The sequence below is a fragment of the Anarhichas minor genome, unplaced genomic scaffold (genome assembly GCF_050575085.1).
Source record: "Anarhichas minor isolate MPS153535 unplaced genomic scaffold, ASM5057508v1 ptg000010l, whole genome shotgun sequence".
NCBI classification, from domain to species: Eukaryota; Metazoa; Chordata; class Actinopteri; order Perciformes; family Anarhichadidae; genus Anarhichas; species Anarhichas minor.
In genome coordinates, this window is record NW_027466456.1 from 9,135,657 (window position 1) to 9,154,525 (window position 18,869).

Consider the following 18,869-nt stretch of genomic DNA (forward strand, 5'->3'; position numbering starts at 1 on the left):
TCGCCTGAATACCATAAACAACACTCTTCAATTGCTCACATGTACAGCAACCCACGCAAAATTCTGCCACTGCAGAGACAAAATGTCCATATCCATGAGAGAGGAAAGGAAAAGAGGAAACATTTACACAGGACTGCTTCCAGACGGTTCAAGAGATCGTTTCTCTTAGGTGTCTTTTTTACAATGTCATTGTGGAGCAAGCAAGCTCCTGTGAGCTTTACAAATTTCTCATTAAATGAGAGATTTCCTGAGACAAAAAAGCAAAGGAGGAAGGGTGCAATCAGTCCAGGTTTGTTCGAGACAACATCACTTCCTTCCTTAGCGTTAAGAGAGTGTCAGAGCGAGACATTCAGATGTGGTTTTCATCCAGCTCTTTCCCAGGACAGTAATGCTGTGCCATTCCAATGGTGTCATTCAAAGCAGCTGCCTTTCTCAGCAATAAACTGAACGCCTTGCCTAAGCAATTCAAACCGCCTCCACAGATTGCGATACAGTCAACAAAGAACTTATCTTCCAAGTGAAACTATTCATCGATGAATGTGTTTGTGTGCCAAAAGTAGAAGGCAGTTTGAAAAGACCCCAGTTACACCTGAATGGCTACTTCTTCTTTATTGACTATTGTTACTGTTTCACATTTGAATTCACCTGTTTCCTAACTGCCACTGCCAGTTAAGTTCTAATTTAAAAAAAACATTTCTGAGTATTGACATTCATGGGCACGGTGGATTAGCAAAATGACTGTAAATATATGCATTTGAGATGGCTTTGATGCTTTGAAGAAAGATGAAAAACCTAAAATTGACATCTGCCATTAGGTAACCCAACACAACTTTGTTTTGTGTGGGTCAGTAACCCATCAGCGAAAAAAGAAAAAAAAACCAGCCCTGTTCGTTTCCCGCACAGAGAATGAGCTCATTAGTCCATGACTGGTGTCAAAGAAACAAACACAAAATATGTTGTTTTATCGCTTATCTTCAAAGACGCACTTAGCTCATAACTGCAGCACAAAGGGCCTTAAAATGCTGTTCATACAACCATATTTGTACAACACCACTGTTACTTCAACCATGCTGATAGAAATACACTTGTCTTTTTAAGGCACTGTGCATAGCGATGTAAACAATAGAAAACCGCACAATGTGTCAACAGCTTTAAATGGCACATGGTTTCTTCAAAATATCACTGTTGTAGAGGAAATGTGTGTACAACCAGACAGTTTAAAAGAAAATGTAAAAAAGACAGAATCTTTGGATCTAAATAAGGGTTTGGCCGTTGCTAAGACCAGACGTGAAATATTTATATTTATTTCATTTCAACAAAGTGTGATTCATAGATCCTGTATATATGACCCAATAAGGCAAGAGTTTAGTTGTTGATAATATTTATACATCAAACTACACTAAAGAATCTGCATTGCATTATTCAGTATATAAACTGGAATGTGAAGGCCTGTATCCCCAGTTTGTTTGACCAGCAAAAGCCTGGAGGAATTATAGATACATCAGCGTCTGTCTGAAGAACACTGATGTGGTCCCTGGAAGACACACAGCACTGGAATGTGTGTGTGTGATTTTGTGTACAGTCCTTTGCGGAAGGGAGGGGGTCGTCCTTCCATGAAGTTAGTCAGTGTTGTTTTGGCCTGTGTTTACGGAGCCTGCTGTACGCGTTCAAGTGAGAACAATGGGGAGGAGGCTTCCAAAATGGCGACATAAATCACAGCGTCAACCAGGCAACGAAAAAGCGACTGAATGCTGCCAAAACCTCTTTCGAATCAGGTGTACGGTGGCACAAAACGAGAAAGCGTGTTGGGTGCTGTGTGTTGGAGTGCTTTGTTGAAGGGGCCAGGCTGCATGTTTTTGAAAGCAGATTAAAGATCACGACAGGAAGGGCCAGGTTTAGGGAAACAGGAAAACAGATGCAAGGAAGTGGACTACGTCACCAGCCTGCCCACCACAGTCTGTGCTAAAAGTAGAATCCAGAACCCAGCACATGTATGGAGTCTTTGCTCAAGTCACCAATGAAACTTGTACTTTTGACAGGTACGTGAACTTAGCGATCCTCTAGCACGGCAGGTGTCTTATAGTGGGACAGTGATGGATGTGTCTGTATTCATGGGGTCTTCATGTTGGCTGGGTTTGGGTTTGGGCTATGTGATGGGGCAGTAATTGAGCTTAATATACCATTTGTTGGTTTGTTTTAAAGCGGAGGAAAATTAATGGATGGATGGATGGTTTGTTTTATGATTGGCGTTTTTTTCTTTTAACTAACAACAGATTGTTTTGCTACATAAACTGTATTTAAAAATTGTACATACTGTGGTTTCATTTATTATTTCAGTGGATACCGTGTGGTTATTAGTAGCAGGTAAACCAGAAAGCCACAAAAAATGCCATTTTTACTAGAACCACGCTTGTGAAAAGAAGCAGCAGTTGCATCACAAAAGGATTTGGACAATTTCTTTCATGGTATAAGTAAAACGTACACACTCTTGTGTCTGGTGTTTGTGTCTTCGCAGCATGGCTCTCCAGTCTCATGGACACATGCAGCCTCTCTGACATTTGCGATTCTTGTCACCAACTTGCAACATGCAACGGATCAAACGACGCCTGCTTCTGCAACAGTGGATATACTGGAGATGGAACTAGATTTTGCAATGGTGAATATAATATAAACAGACAAAGCCACCCGTGTGTGACTGAGTATTTGCTGTGATTCAAAAGTACAACCTTGTGTGGAGCCGTCATGGAAGCCTTGACTATTTTTAGGAATAGCCCTTGTTGTTTGTGGCTTCTCAAAATAAGCAGACAGAAGCATGAGGCCAACATTCGTATACATTAATTTAACATTTTTAGAACACGGTGGTTGACTGTGCAGTGCAAAATAAGTTGGATGTATGCAGTTGAAAACATCAGTCACTAGTTGTGTTTAAGCTTCTTAAGATCATTGTTTATTTAAATGGGATACACATAAACACGCTTAAAACGCTAACTGTGGTCATTTGATCAACGCAAATCAGGATGTTTTGTGTTGTATTGCTCTTTTGCAAATTGAGGGTAAGCCCCCAAAAATCAAAAAAGACAGCATGTTGCTTGACTTAGTCCACAGACATAGAAGGGATTTAACCTACTTTTTAACATGCAAAGAAACTTCATTTGTTTTTGTAAAATGTTGCTTTTAATTCTTGTGAGTGAGCTGAATTTCCATTTCAATACGTGAAGGCACCATGTGGGGTTTTCTGTCCACCGTACCCTCTTTGAGATGCTTTTTATTTGTTATTCGTCTTCCCCACTAGCTACAAAGCAGACGAAACATTGCAATGTAAAAAGATATCCCCACGACAGAGCTCTATTAGTAACATTTTTAATGGCCAGCGTTGTCTCAGTCAGCATTGTTACTTCTGGGCTGTTTAGAATTCCTGAAGCCCTTTTGGTTTCCTGACCAAACCTGATCACAATCACAGTGCAGCTTACATATTTCAAAGGCCAAAAGTAAATCAAACTGAGTAATACAAACACTGTGGCGAGTGATTTGAAAACAAAAAGGCACAATGCGGTTCAAGGTTAATGGAGTCCTTAAGCAGTAGCAGATTTAAAAACAATTCTGTTCATTTGGTGTGTGAGTTCATTTAATGCAAAAACAATCAGGGAATATTGTTAGTAGTTCGATTGTTAGTAAAATGTCACAGTTTGTGCCATGAATTAGTTCAGGCTACATTACCTTTTTTGTGTGTAATGACTATAAAAGTTGAAAAGAATGCCAAAAAGTAATTTATAGATTTGTTAATCTGATCCATTCCGTTTTTTTTTTAACTTTTTTTGTCAAAAACAAAGTGACAAAAGCACTCTCTACTGTGTACAGATAGCACAAAGACATCAAAGTGAATCATACAATATGTGGATACAGTGTTTATGCAGCAGTGACAGCTCAAGGGTCCCGTGTGTTATGGAGGTATTTCCCTTTTGAATACAGCCGCCTCTCTCATCAGAGCACAGGATTTCCTTTACCGGACAGCTTTTGTGCAAAAGGTACAGAGGAGAGGAAGAGCAAAGCGTCCATCATAGACAAGTTAAAACATCAGCGGAAAGTCTTCCCAGGTCATTTCCAACAAACTGAGCGAGCAGAGACGGTCTGTGCGCTTGAGAGTAAAGCTGGAACAGCACTTTCTGTAATGTGTGGGCCAATACAGTATCAGCAACAAACTGCTCTGTGTCTGGTGCTTTCTAAACGTGGGCAACAAAGATAAAATATTTCAAGTGATTTGACTTTCTCAAAATCAAACAAAGGCACATAACTGCTCAGCAATCACAAATGTCAACAATACAAATTGCATGGAAATTAGAGACAGGCAAGGCTTTAATCAAGGCTAGACTAAGTTAGTGGAGCCTGAGACAAGACCACAACGGAGCCTCGTCAAGTTCAAACACCAGGATCAGGATCAAATCAATGTGTTTTCAATAGTAATCTAAATGTGGAGGTTGAATGAAGTCAATATTTTTGTGAACATGCACTCAAAGCCCCCGCCGAAAAAAGATGAAATATGCTGCTATGGTGATTGTCTGGGGTTAGTTTCCCTCCAGAAATAATCCGACCAAATCATAATTTCTTAGTTGATGGCGAAAGGCATCAGAAGTTTCAGCGCTCACTACGGTTTCTGTGTTTGGAAAACAGATGTTCATGTTAAAAAAAAAGCTGCCACCACGTTCCCCCCGTCATGCTAATTCTGCTGTTTGTACAGTTATCCTTTTTCCTCGAGCAGAGATCATTTACTGCACAATTTTAAGTTGAACGCAAAAGCCATAACATCAGCTTTTGCCAGAGCTCTCTGATGGTCCGGCCATTTTGCATAATGCTCCGCAGTCAAAGAAGAAAATTCATGGTTGAAATAGCAGAGCAGAAATTTCTATATTGTTCTGCGATGAGCAAAAAGCTAATTCTGCCACAAAACTAGTAGCTTTTTGTGTGAGGATCGACATAATAATAATAGCAATAATAATAATTAGCTTTGTTTGTCTCCTTGGGGGAATTTGTTTATTTTTAGTTCTTGTTTTCTTGATTTACGAACACACATCAAATGTGGAAAAATGTCAAAGGCACCTCAGCAGTGCCCAGGGGGTGAACTGGCACCTCTCCAGCTACCAGTCCACACTCTGTACCTGCTATTACCGGTTATCCTCCAGCTCCCTAGCCAAGTCCCTACGGACTGAGCCACCGTACTGCTGCCCCCAAAGCCACTTTTGATAAACTTGCACTGATGCTTTGTCATTACTCAACTACAATTATCTCCAGATATCTCCATCCGAAACTTCCAGAAGAGTCGATTGCAGCGCGTCGGGGCATTCCTCTAGAGTACGTTGAAAGGCCTTATGGGAAAATGTAGCAGAAGGAGGGCCGAGACACGGTAGACTGAACAAAAGCAAAAAATAAACTATTACAGTAGAATTAATTGAAGAGCATTAAACATTGAACTTCATAAATCATTAACATAGTGTCCAAGGATGAAGAAATATTGTTGCCCAAATAAAGGGTTAGATAAACAAGAGTTTTAACTTCCTGAATTATAGATTTTGTCGATCTAAATACGTATCATACATTAGTATTTGAGCCAAGAATGAGAATAGGCTGAAGTAGTCTGAGCCTGTGGTCATACGCCTGCTGGCCAGTGACATCGTCGGGGCAAATCACTGCAACATGAAAGCATTTCATGTTGCTTTGCTCATCCAATTTATTTCTTGAGCCTTTTATTTTTATTTTCTCCAGCATCTAACCCAGTTTACCATCTATCCTGGTTTTCTCACTACAGATGACAATGAGTGCGAGAATGTGACTAATATCTGCGGGGACAGGGGGAGCTGCACCAACACAGCGGGCAGCTACTACTGTACATGTGTCTCTGGATACACATCAACGGGACTGGCCGAGTTCCAGCCCAACGATGGCACTGAATGCATCGGTAATGTACGATTCACTGGCTCGGTACTTTAAAACGCAGAGAAATTATAGTTTTGGTCACGTACACACATACTGACAGAGGACCTCATGTATATGTGGGAAGGCAGTTACCACACAGCTGCGAGGGCTTCAGGATTGTGTGCGAACTGTTTCCTCTTTCACTGTACTGAGGAGGATAAACGTGTTGGAGCTGATTTTTCCCCCCTCGGCCTTTCACTTCCTTCCCATCTGCTATTCTGAGCAACCACCCGAGATCTTTTGCTCCATTCGCAGAAGAAGAAGAACACCTTCATCACATGTTGTGGGACAAAGTATCCATGCAGATATCCGACTGGGTGACGGACATCATTTAATGCAGTGATAAAGCTGATTTATGAATATTCAGAAGTGTAATGCAGTGTATACAGTGTATTAAGTGTCATGAATGGAACTATTTATGCCACAATCTTTATTTGTGTGGAGGTAGAACATTAACTTTACTTCAATTCAAGCATCACTTTTACACATTTGTGAGGTGGACACATTATAGAGACATAAATAAATGTGTCTGTACGTATTAGTTGTTTATATTATGCTATGTTATGTTGAGAGAGTGACTTTAATCATTACGTGTTGATCTTTAATTGGAGCTGAACTCTTTATTTGCACCTTTCAGATATTGATGAATGCAAGTCAGGACAGGTGTGCGGACCAAACTCACACTGCCACAATACGAATGGATCTTTCGATTGCACCTGTCAGCGTGATTACATCCCAACTTCAGGCACTAAGCACTTTCATCCGGAGAGAGGTGTAAGATGTAAAGGTCGGTATGAGGATGGAAGAGCTCACCTGCACACACACACACACACACACACTCACTCACGCACTGGTACTTTCACCCAAGGACATGCATTTTTCTTCATCTCTTTTTTCTCTCTTTCTCTGTCACACATGCACACACAACACAGAGCAGAATTACATTTTTGTTGAAGAATCCATTATGCAATACATCAAGTTAACGGTGCAATCGTAAATGTGCTGATGTTTTAAGCTACCTTGATCACAAAGTGAGCCATCTGATGTTATGTCTGTGCAGGTTTTATGCAATTCAGACTTTGGTATATCATGCTTTATCCTGGTGAAATATTGGGAATAAATTCAGCAATCAAAGAGATGCCTAAGGTAACTGTTGTTTTTTCAGAGCATCCCCAAAAATACTGCCATGACAACATCGGGTGCATCACACAGACCGTCAACAAAACACTCGAATATGTAAGTACCCCTCTTCAGGAATTCAGCCAAGTATGACAAAATAGATATGATGACACTGCCCTCTGTTGGGGACAAACACGGTGAACATGAAATGAAACAGGCTGACACAATATGTTACAGTTACAAACGCTCAATCCCAATGTCGTCCCCCCCCCCCCCCCCTAACGTCTTAAACCCTGAACCCTTGAAATGGTGTGAATACCAATGGGACAGCACTTTGCTGCACCATATCACGTTACTATGACAATGTCAAAAAATATGATGTACAATTGTCGGTATTTATTTTAGACTTTTTACTCCCTAATTTGAACGTCTTCCAGGCTTTTTCCTCACTAGATGGGAGTTCATTTCAAATAATTTATTTACTTGTTTTTGTCAAAACAGCTTCAATAACAAAATGAAATGTTTGATAAATAAATCTGTGAAATATAATCTCTGCTTCCATTCCTCATGTGTTTTTATGTTCCATATTTAATCATTCATTTTTCTGAGTAAATGTAATTTGCCAGGCTGAACACCCGCGTGCCGTCCTCTTTGTATACCTTTTTTTTTTTTACGTCTTCGGCTTCCACTGGTAACCCCGTGTTTATTGTCACATTGCTATGAATTGTGGGAAATTCCCTTGGGCAAAGTCTGCAGAAATGCGGACTTAAGGAAAGTGTTCACAAAGGGCTCAAAATGTCTGCGAGAGAGCCCTCAGACACTCGATGATCTGACAGCGGGACAGTCCTGAACTAATTGTGGAGATCGGGGATGGACATTGGACACCTGCAGAATAGCTGCACTGTGAATGTATGTGTCAGTGGGAATTGCAGGCCTTGTTTTATGGTTTGGGTTTTAGAGTATATAATGTTTTCTGAAGCATATGTCTGCGTGTCTGGAACAAACTAAATGTTCAGCTCAGTCCACAGATGTTTACTATGGAAAACCAATATTAAAGTGTGAAAATGATATGCCACTTTTATTTTATTTAACAGAAACAAACATACATGTTAAAAGAGCAGCTGAAAAAAAACTGCACCTTTGATCTATAGGTGGCAACATCTGTTCTGAGAATGACCAAACAGCTCCTCCCTGTGGGGAATAGCCAACTTGCTAAATATGTACAATACTGTATATGCACTTGAGTGTGGGTGAGCTGTATACCAGTTCCATTTAAATAAGAAGAAAGCTGTGATCAGTGATGGACATTTTAAAGTCTGTGTCCAACAATAAATACAAATAAAAATACTTTTTAATAAACCATGAAGGACTGGATGTAACATGTTGCAAATACTCTTACTCATTCACTTTTCCATCCATCCCAGATGAGCAACCTCACGGAGCCCCAGAGTCTGCTGAAGGAAATTGCCAAGCAGACGTCCGGCGAACTCACCTCAGTGGAAGTGATCGCATATGTTGAGGCCTTGTGTCGATCCGCATCAACACTGGCTGCCCAAGAAAAGGATTACACTGTCAAACCATCCGTCATCAACTCAACTCTTACAGTAATCTTTGTTTACCATTCTTGCTTCTCAATCAACATTTGTGCTGTGCAGTTCTGAGAAAGAAAAGTTCGACACTTCAGTACTTTTGAGACGACAACAGAGGCAAACCTAGATAAACATACTGTTCTTAACCATGATTAAAAAACACATCGCAGTACAAGCATATGCTACATGCTAAACTATCACACACATGTCACTCTGATGAATCTGCTTTTCATCAGAAATTAGTGAAAGCAGTTAACAACTTGGTGGAGAAGGATGAACTGGTGGCTTGGAGCCGAATGAAAGAAGAGCGTCGGGAACATACCATCACCAAGCTGCTACATACTGTTGAAGAAAGTGCTCTGACTCTGGCTAACAACTACAAAACTCCAGCTGAGCTCGAAATCAAAGCCACAGAAATGGGTGAGATAATTATTAACACAGAGCGCTCTCATAGACACTCCAATTATATTAAATTGTCCTGCCATTTATTACCACCTGGGTGCAGAAAAGTGAGGTTTTGGATAATTGTCATTTTCATACTATAATTTCTTTAATATCTCTGTCTTTTTTTTTCTCCTCAACCACAGAACTGAAACTCTTTACCTTCGATGCTCGTCACATAAAAGCCAAACTGTCTGCGTCAATGGGAGGTGATCATATAAATTTAACTCCAAAACTGAGACCAGAGGACGACAGGAATGGTAAAGTAGCTTAGTTTGCATGTTTAAAGGATGGTAAAATATATGACTATATACATATACGTATATGCATGCTTGGGTATACAGGGAGTACTGTTTTGCTATGTGTTGCTATATGCCACATATGTTGCACAGAAAAGCAAAATTAAGTCATCATATTCTCTTTTTTGTTTTCTGCTTGCCTTCGGGTGCATATGTTAGAATTCGCTCCAATAAAATCATCTGAGCAAATATCAAACACCCATCTCAAAATATGCACGTCTACATGCAACAAACAACACTTCTTTATCAACTCCTGTTAATATTCAAACAGGAGCATTAATTATTGTCTCGGTAGCCTGTTACATGCCGATGCAGATCAAACAATCAAAGACAATATAAAATGTTAAGTGATTTTATAGGACATTCACGTTACTGTCAGTAAATTGGTTGAATATACACACTCGGTCAGATCATAAAGCTGATTACATATGATATTTCCAAATAGCTTTCTGCTCTGCGTGAATTTTAATTGACCGGCAAAGATTGATCAAAAATACAGTAAGTCTGACTCTCTCCTGTCTGTGTTAAAAAAAAAAAAAATGTTGTCCGTCAGGAAGTGTGTCAGTGGTGTTTGTGCGATACGACAGCATCGGTGGCATCCTGAAGCCGAGCAGCGACCCGGGTGTCACCGACTACTCTCGCTATGCTGAGACTGGGGAAATCACTGTCAACTCCCAAGTCATCGCGGCAGCCGTCAAACCTGCTGACGTTTACCAACTTGACCATGTCACCTTCACTCTGAGACACAACGAGGTAAAGACTCTACAGAGTGCTGAGGCTGCCTACATTGTATTCCACCGCTGCACTCTTAGTGTATACCTTCCAAATATCTGCCGCTTCTGAGTGGCAGTGTTTCTGTTTTAAAGACTTTTGGACCCAGTTATACAGTTGATGCATGATGCATCTTTGTTATTCCTTATCCAGTCTATTATTGACTTGATTTATAAAAGCAGCATTTTAATAAAGTAGTATTATTCTTATTAAAAATATGTCTTTCTATTATTTGACAAATCTGAACACAATCTACATGCAGGTTTTCTTCACTTTCCTGCTGCCTTAAACGCGCTGCTACCTTTTATTCCATATACGTTACATTTATCAACATTATAGTAGCTCCCAATTGGATCTTGTTCGGTTTAAAACATCAACATCCCATCATATATATCCTTGTCAAACTGGAGAACATGCTTGCGTTCTCTTTTGCTGTGAAGAGCAGCTACCTTATTCCCACACTGACTCTCGCAGTAACTTGATAACTGCCAGAGTTTCCATTAAAGTCAAATTCAAACAAACTCGCACGGGAGGAATAGTTGGTGCTTTGTGTCAGGTTTTTAGGAAATTTTAATATATTTCTTCCAATGACCTCTCAGTTAAGGCGAAATTGAAGAGGAAAGGTGAATAGATGATGGAGGAAAGCGGAGTAATGAGGGAAATAACCCTAAAAGTTAATGTACTGGTATTTTTTTCTTTTAAGATAATTAAAATGTATGAGAAAGTGAAATCATTATTTTTGTTGGACCCTTGAGGCTTACGCCTAACAAAGGAGGTGATGATTTATGTTGAGCAATGAAAATCTTCTGTAAATTGCCTTTAAAGAGCAACAATCAATAATTCGGGCTCCATTTTCCTGCGGATTCTGTCTCCTTGTGGTATTTTTTCTTTCTTGCTTCCACCTGTTCTTGTGACACACTGCGCGTATTCATTTGATTTAAAAATTAAGGGATTTATTGTTAAACAAAAAATATACCAACTGGTCTGAATACAAATCTAATATAAACATAGTAGAGATTAATAGAACTCAACCTGAAAATACTAAAACCAAACTACGTTTGCATTTTTTGTTATTTATTCATGATAGTGTTGGTTTTTTACAACAGCAAATGTGGTTGTTGTGTGGATCATTGTAATTCAACTCAAATTGAACAATTTATGGAAATATGTTGACCTCTGCTTTCAAAATATTCATGTGAATTTTTAATGAAAATCTGGACTCGTGTACATCCCAATGTTATTGCTTTCAAAATCGCAGTGAGCTGCAGCACACATGGCTGCACGTAACTATCTGCCCCTGTGTCGTTCTGAGCCAAAGTCATGCATGATAAAGATATTACATTATATTATTCTAATGATATGTCAAACAATTTTCAAGACCATAAGAATAGTACGAAAAGACGAGACAAACAAAGCAATAATAAAAAAATAAAATAAAATTGAGATTAAAGTAACCTTTTTAAATATCACGTCTGATGCACTCAAACTGCACTGGATGTATAGTAATTCATTTTAAGGATCAGACCTGCACAGTCTGTTTTTAATCCCCCGTTATGGTATCAAAGAGCAGAACAAAAATGAATAGAAACGGCAGCATGAACAGTTATCAGCGTCTTTGTTCCTCTCTGTCCCCTAAAGCCCGTTGACACTGAAGCTGATGTGACCACGTGTGCTTTCTGGGAGTACGAGCTCGACAGCCTGCGGGGCCACTGGGCCACTCATGGCTGCAAGACCGTCCACGTCAACAGCAATGCAACCACCTGCTCCTGCAATCACCTCACACACTTTGCCATCCTCATGTCCTCTGGGCGAGCCAAAGTGAGTGATCATACATTAGAAACACAACTATGTTTTCTATTTATTTATTTTTTTACATTTCTCCACTGCTGCTTTACATTATTTATCAAAATGATTTGAGGAAAAAAGGTTGATCGTGCAGAGGATAAGAAGGTTCTCGGTCCATAATCTTACAGTTCATCTGGAAAATTCAAAATATTTGTTGTTTTATGAAACACTCTTTAAATCTATTTGTGTGCTTATTCTCCACCAAGACAAGTTTTTGAAGACCAGTATTTTGTGTTGAAGGTGCTGATTGTCAACAAAATTGTACCGGCTTTTAATAATAAATTAAAACAACTTATTTCTATATTTTATTATATACCAAGACTTCCAAGTATTAATTTCCACTCAGGATAACATTCTTGATAAGTTGCAAGACACCGTTTCGTGCAGCACAAAAAGTTCAAATCAAAACCAATGAAACTCTGTCGGGCTTAGCTGCTCCTAAAGGCAATGTGACATTACATATTTAAAAAAAGTAATGTCAGAGATATCCACCCACACCCTTTAAAGATAAAGACACACCCTGTTGTTTTATAGCACTCAACAGTGCCCTTAAATGTTCTGTCGGGATGTCGGAGCACTGCTTTAACAAAACCAGAGAGTGTATTTATACATGCAGAATTCTTTAGTCAAAAGAAATATTTTTAATTAAGTTAATTAAAATGAACTTTTTTATGACTCTTTTTCTGTAACATATCATCTGACACAGCAGCACCAGAACAAAGTATGTCTGCAACCCAACATATTAGTGTAACTCCAGCCTCTACCCACCCGTGTTATATATCGAATGACTCCAACCAGAAAACACAAGAAATTACAACTTCAGCCTACCATGAAACCGTGAATGAAACGCCTCCCCTTTCCATTTGCTTCTCAGCTGGTGGCCCACTACAACATCCTGACCCGGATCACCCAGCTGGGGATGATCATCTCCCTCATCTGTCTGTCCATGTGCATCTTCACCTTCTGGTTCTTCAGTGAGATCCAGAGCACCAGAACCACCATCCACAAGAACCTGTGCTGCAGCCTCTTCATGGCCGAGTTCATCTTCCTCGTGGGGATCAACATGAACACGCATAAGGTGAAGCTTCCGGATGAACCCGGCGAAACAGAGGAAATCTGCTGTTTGTGTTGGAGTGTGTGAGCGCCACTGTTCTATTCTGTCGTTTTATTGATTAAACCCCTTCTCATTTGTACTTTTACCACTTTCACTTGCTTTTTTTTTGGTTAACAGAACGACAACAGAACGGTTTCTGTTCATCTCTTTGACATGAAAATGCTTAAATATTAGCACTACATCTCAGGAATTAGGCTAAACAAACACATATGACAATTCTTACGTGAAGGGATAAAATAACTGTGCTTTTACACATCGTAAACAATTGTTAAATCTCTGTCTCTATCTCTCCTCTATTGTCTGTCTCTTGGCAGCTTTTCTGCTCTGTTATTGCAGGGCTGCTGCACTATTTCTTCCTCGCGGCCTTTGCCTGGATGTGCATCGAGGGCATCCATCTGTACTTAATAGTGGTTGGCGTCATCTACAACAAAGGCTTCCTGCACCGCAACTTTTATATCTTCGGCTACGGGAGCCCTGCGGTGGTGGTGGCCATCTCGGCAACGCTCGGCTCCCAGTACTATGGCACTGATAAAGTGTAAGTGCAAAGAGAGGCGGGAAGACTGAAGTTCTTATACAAACACCTATTTGTCAATTTCATTCAGCATTTTTTCAGAGAAGAAAGATAAACAAATGACATTAATTATAAATACATGGGGACAGAGATTAAATGTGGCCTGCAGGGACATAAAGGAGGTAGAAGATGCTTGGACGGCCTCGTAAGGTGATAATTAGTGTAAAAGAAATTCTGAGAGGTTTTAGGTACCGTGGAGAGTTTGAATAGAAGTCTATAAATAGAAGTAAATCTTTTGTTTATTAATGTAAAATATAATTAAAATTATGCAAAAGAAGTGCTGATTGTTCATTCCCGTGAGCAGAGGTAGCTTTTTCTAACCAATTGTTTTTGTGCTTGTAAGATAAGTAGGCTATGTATTAGCCCATACAGTATTGTCATAATTAAGATTCGGCTGGATTAGACTGAATACAAATGACGGAGGGCAATGATGCTGCAGGAGGGATTATTGCATCTAAAAGACACATTCAGTCAATAAAAGTGTGTGTTTTATAACACAATGATTTGTGTTACAGGTGTTGGCTGAGCACAGAAAACCACTTCATATGGAGTTTCATTGGGCCGGCATGTTTGATCATTCTGGTAAGATCTAATAATGACTGTTTCAGTATTAATTGGAATCAACAAATAGGGATTGTTTCAAAGATTGATATCCATTTGATCCTGCTTGTTTGTCAAGCTTGTTGTCATGTTTGTTTTGGTCGGTCTCCCCTGTAGGTTAATCTCTTGGCTTTTGGAGTAATCATCTACAAAGTGTACCGGCACACTGCTGTGAAAAAGCCGCAAATCAGCCACTATGAAAATATCAGGTGGGATTATCTGTACTCTTGTTGAGGTCAAAGGAATATTGAAGATCAAGCTGTAATTTCCTCATTGGATTAGAATGTCCTTGTAGTATCTTATTACAATTAGTTGTTTGACTTAAAATTAAGTTTTATTTTTTGCAATCTCTCTGTTATTAAAGTCAGTTTCATCACCCTCAGGTCCTGTGCCCGCGGTGCCTTGGCTCTGCTGTTTGTGCTGGGAGCCACCTGGACTTTAGGAGTTGTGCACATCCTCAATGAGACCACCCTCACTGCTTATCTCTTCACCATCGCCAACGCCTTCCAGGGCATGTTCATCTTCATCTTCCTCTGTGTCCTGTCCAGAAAGGTAACCCTGTGGTCTCTTGGATTTACTTTTCTAAGATGTGTATCTGTGTATTCAACATTCATTGTGTGGCTATAGTTGGACCGTGAGCTGTTCAGATCAAGACAATGGAAGTTAAACGAGCCGCTAGTGAGCATCATGATAGTATGTTGATAGAAAGGAAATATACAATCCCTTTGCCATTTAGAAAATGTAATTAGAATATGTTATATTAGGTGAAGGAAGAAGCATGAAGATTGTTAAAGTAGCAATACCACAAAGAAAAAAAATACTCCATTACAAGTAAAAGCCCGCTTTCAAAATCGTACCTACAGTAAGTCAAAGTACACAACTATTAGCAAATTACTAACTAAATTAAAATAATGAAATAGTAAAATAGCCCCATTCAAAGTGTTATATTTATCATTTCTGTGTTGTTACATTTTGAGCAGAAGAAAAGTAAAATGTTCCCCTCTGAAATGAAGTGAGGTAAAGAAATAAGGATTGATGAAATGTAAATACTCAAGTAACTCATGATGGTATTTAAATACTATATGTTTTTTATCTAATTCTGGCCTTCTTGAATGTGTCGTTCCAGATTCAGGAGGAGTACTACAGACTTTTCAAAAACGTGCCATGTTGTTTTGAATGCCTGAGATGAAGTAGATCAGCTGAGCCTGATCGCTTGTAAAATAATAGTCGACACTACAGCTTTGCAATATCCTGTGACTCATGCTGTCAGTTTAAAAAAAAACAATATGGGAGGAAAAAAACAGATGTCTAACAAATGAGAACACGCAGCACTTATAACTTCTAAAAGTCTTGTTTCCCCTTTTAAAGACTGCTCTATGCATCAGTAATTCAAAAAGGTTTTTCAGTTTAATTCAACACCTTTGCAGTTAATGGTATTACTCTTCAAATAACATACAGTTTGTTGTCTCTGTTCTTTTCTGGTGTTTGAAATTTATTTGTAAATTATTAAAATATAAATGTGGCAAACTAACACATCTCTGCTGCTCACTTTTTTGTGCAAAATCAATATTCTTCACCTGCCTTTTATGAACATCACAGTGTTGAGGATATTTGAATTGTCAGGATCGTTTCACACGATGGCCGTGAGGAAGGTCAACGGCCCCATCTACTGGACATAATGAGGAACCACATATGACACACAAAGAGCTGGCTACACTTTATTATATCCATCTTTATTATATGCGCTAGCTCCCCTTTGTGTATTTGTTCATGTTTGTAGCATGTTGGTCCATGAGCAGTGTTGTAGCCCTTTAAGGCCTTGTGATACTGGCCTGTACAGAACTAGATAGTGTGGTTGTGCCTTTATTTTCCTGCTGTGTTTTTGCCTTATTGCAGCAATCACCAAGCCGTCTTCTGGGCTGCAGGGTATTTACTTTAAGAAGCCATGTGTTGAACAACAAACAAATTCTTTCAAAATTTGTAATTTTTCTACACAGACAAAAGACACGTTTTCTCCATTTTTGTCCATTTGAGTATAAAGTTTAGTGTAGTAGTAGCAGCTTTGAATGTCTTGTTTTAACAAAAACAAATACAGGAATACAGGATTCACTGGTGTAGCCTGTTGTATGGCGACAAGACATAACAGTGAAACAATAGAGCTACATCTAGCTCTGAATAAACAGCAGTCAAAATAAACAGTTCAAGCGCGGTTTCAAGCAGTTTAATTCAAATTGACAAAACTATATATCTGCTGGTCCTCCTCAAGGAGAGCCTGAAGGGAGAGGAGAGAATTGTGCAGCACAGGGTGGCACCAAAGACCGATTATAAAAGTATTATCACTACGACCAAAATACACTACTCACCTTATTTAAAATCAGCTTTTAACCTGTGAAGTTACTTACGTATGTTTTTGTGCTGTTCCTTACCGTTATGTTTTGTTTATATTGTAATTGCTTTTATTGTTTCATTTTTTTTATCATGTAAAAAGTGCCTTTGAGTACTTTTTAAAGCGCTATACGGATAAAATGTATTATTATTATTTAAGGCAACCACACCCAAACTACCAGCACGCACCACTCCACTGAAGATGCAGGTGCCACACCACACGAAACAGCACCCAGTGCACACTCGCTGCCACCAGGAAACCCTACAGAGGGACCAGCGTTAGTTTTAACTTCATATATTTAAAAACAGGCAGCATTAACAAACGCAAACAAAACCTAAAAGATAAATTATATAACATAAAATAATTCCAGTAAATTAAATACTTGCATTTGTGTAGTCTACCGACGACTCAAAGTGCATTACACATGTCATCATTCACTATTAACACATTGACACACTGGTGGCAGAGGCTACCATGCAAGGTGTCACCTGCCCATCAGGACCCTAAACTATAAAATTAATTTATACATTTACCACTTAAGGATCAATTTGGCGTTCAGCGTCTTTCCCAAGTGTCCTATAAACAAGGACTAGAGGGGCTGGAGGTAGAACTGCTGATCTTCCGATTGGAAGACGGCCCACTCCACCATTGAGCCACGGCCCTGCACAGGAAGCCATATACGGGTGCATGTCCTCCAGGAATAGCTCAGGCTATTCACTTCACGAACAGATCGATCAAGCAGTACATCAACATTTCACAGCATACATTAGCAGAACATTTGTTAATCTGGTGCAGATTACCGTCATAAAACTACTGCCAATCGTAGAGTAGAATGTGACGACATGTTGGCCGAGAGACATTATAAAGCCATGACTTCCCTCAGGAAGAATTACAACTGTATGTTGGAGTGGGGAAGGCTGTGTTCAACCAGCTTTACTAAGAATAAATACCCTATCTGATTTATATGATAACTTAAAATCACTCCATGTATCTTACTCTAGATCTCAGTGTGTACCTCAAACAAGATATGAAAGACAATGAAGCTTACCATTCAAGTTTGGCCTTTTCTTACCTCCCACTGACACACCTGTTCCCGCTTCCTCGTCTTCCCCGAATTAATGAGATCTGCTGGGTCTTAAAATCCCACCTCACTATACATGACTCGGTTTGGCTGACAAAGGTGCTACTGAAACTTAGATCATGACACGATTAAACCCAACTGATCTTCAAAGGCTTTTTCTCCTCTTTGTTTGTCCTCAGAAACAAGTTTCTCAATTCAATTTAGGGATAAAAATGTGATGTTTGTGACCTCTAGTGGCTGTTGTTAAAATAAAAACCAGGAAAAGCAGATGGTCAGGTGAGGTGAAGCCTGGGGAAGCAAGAGGTAGGATGGCTTATGTGTGATCACACCAGGGACTCTTGTGTTGTGCAATCCAAACATAACCCCAAAATACGGCATAAATAGACCTTTTTGGCTGATTGCTGCTCGGTGTCATCACCCTCAAACTGCCAATATAAACAGGGCCGCTTGTGGAGACCTTTAGACTGCGGCACATTGAAGCATTGGCACGAAGAGCACCGATTCACCACACTTTTGACTTTGTTGTATCCAGGAGGAGAGCTTTGTGATGCCAGGGGACACTTTATCGATTTTAATACCGGGAGTTGCTCCAGATATTCAAGAAGCAAAAGAGTAAACCAGCTGCTCTGCCTTCACTCCACGTGGCTGGGTTTCACTGAGCGAATGCCGAACCCGCTGGGTTCATCCCTTCATTCAGCTGTGACCAATTTGTTTACTTCATTTTCTGACTGATTACAAAATGAGGTTTCAGCTTTATTATTTCTTTTTTTAAATTCAAAACAAGCTATGTTTTGACTTCTGTGCATTGGTGGAATGTTCATTTACTGAAGTATTCAAAGTTCTTGTACTTGAGTATTTCCTTTTATACAAATATTTGTACTCAGAGGCAAATATTTTACTTTTTGTCTGACAGCTTTAGTTCATTTTCAGGTTACAATTTATCATCTCCTTTCTGTTCAGTTAAAATCACGTATCTCCAAATTTGGTGATTTTCAATTTTCCTGATGAATTGAAGGACGAAGTGTTCCTCTATGTGTAGAAAAAAAATGATCCTGCTTCTTAAACTAAATAAAGTATTTAAAAAAT

General features: G+C 39.4%; 1 protein-coding gene across 1 annotated transcript; it reads left to right on the forward strand.

Moving 5' to 3' along the window:
* Positions 1-1,993: 1,993 nt before the first annotated feature.
* adgrl4 (adhesion G protein-coupled receptor L4) lies at positions 1,994-15,505 on the forward strand. The gene is made up of 16 exons (XM_076088622.1): positions 1,994-2,039; positions 2,516-2,656; positions 5,801-5,950; positions 6,605-6,754; positions 7,133-7,203; positions 8,511-8,690; positions 8,912-9,095; positions 9,263-9,376; positions 9,969-10,168; positions 11,825-12,004; positions 12,906-13,109; positions 13,460-13,680; positions 14,232-14,298; positions 14,434-14,525; positions 14,700-14,868; positions 15,443-15,505. Exons 1-16 carry the CDS (start codon positions 1,994-1,996, stop codon positions 15,503-15,505), a joined length of 2,232 nt encoding a protein of 743 aa, XP_075944737.1.
* Positions 15,506-18,869: the final 3,364 nt, after the last annotated feature.

Bases quoted from the DNA above. Each gene is read 5' to 3' on its own strand.
- adgrl4 (XM_076088622.1), top strand. From the start codon at position 1,994: ATGGAGTCTTTGCTCAAGTCACCAATGAAACTTGTACTTTTGACAG. The intron at 10,169-11,824 runs GTAAAGACTCTA...TGTCCCCTAAAG, and splicing joins TCACTCTGAGACACAACGAG to CCCGTTGACACTGAAGCTGA. The intron at 14,299-14,433 runs GTAAGATCTAAT...TCTCCCCTGTAG, and splicing joins CGGCATGTTTGATCATTCTG to GTTAATCTCTTGGCTTTTGG.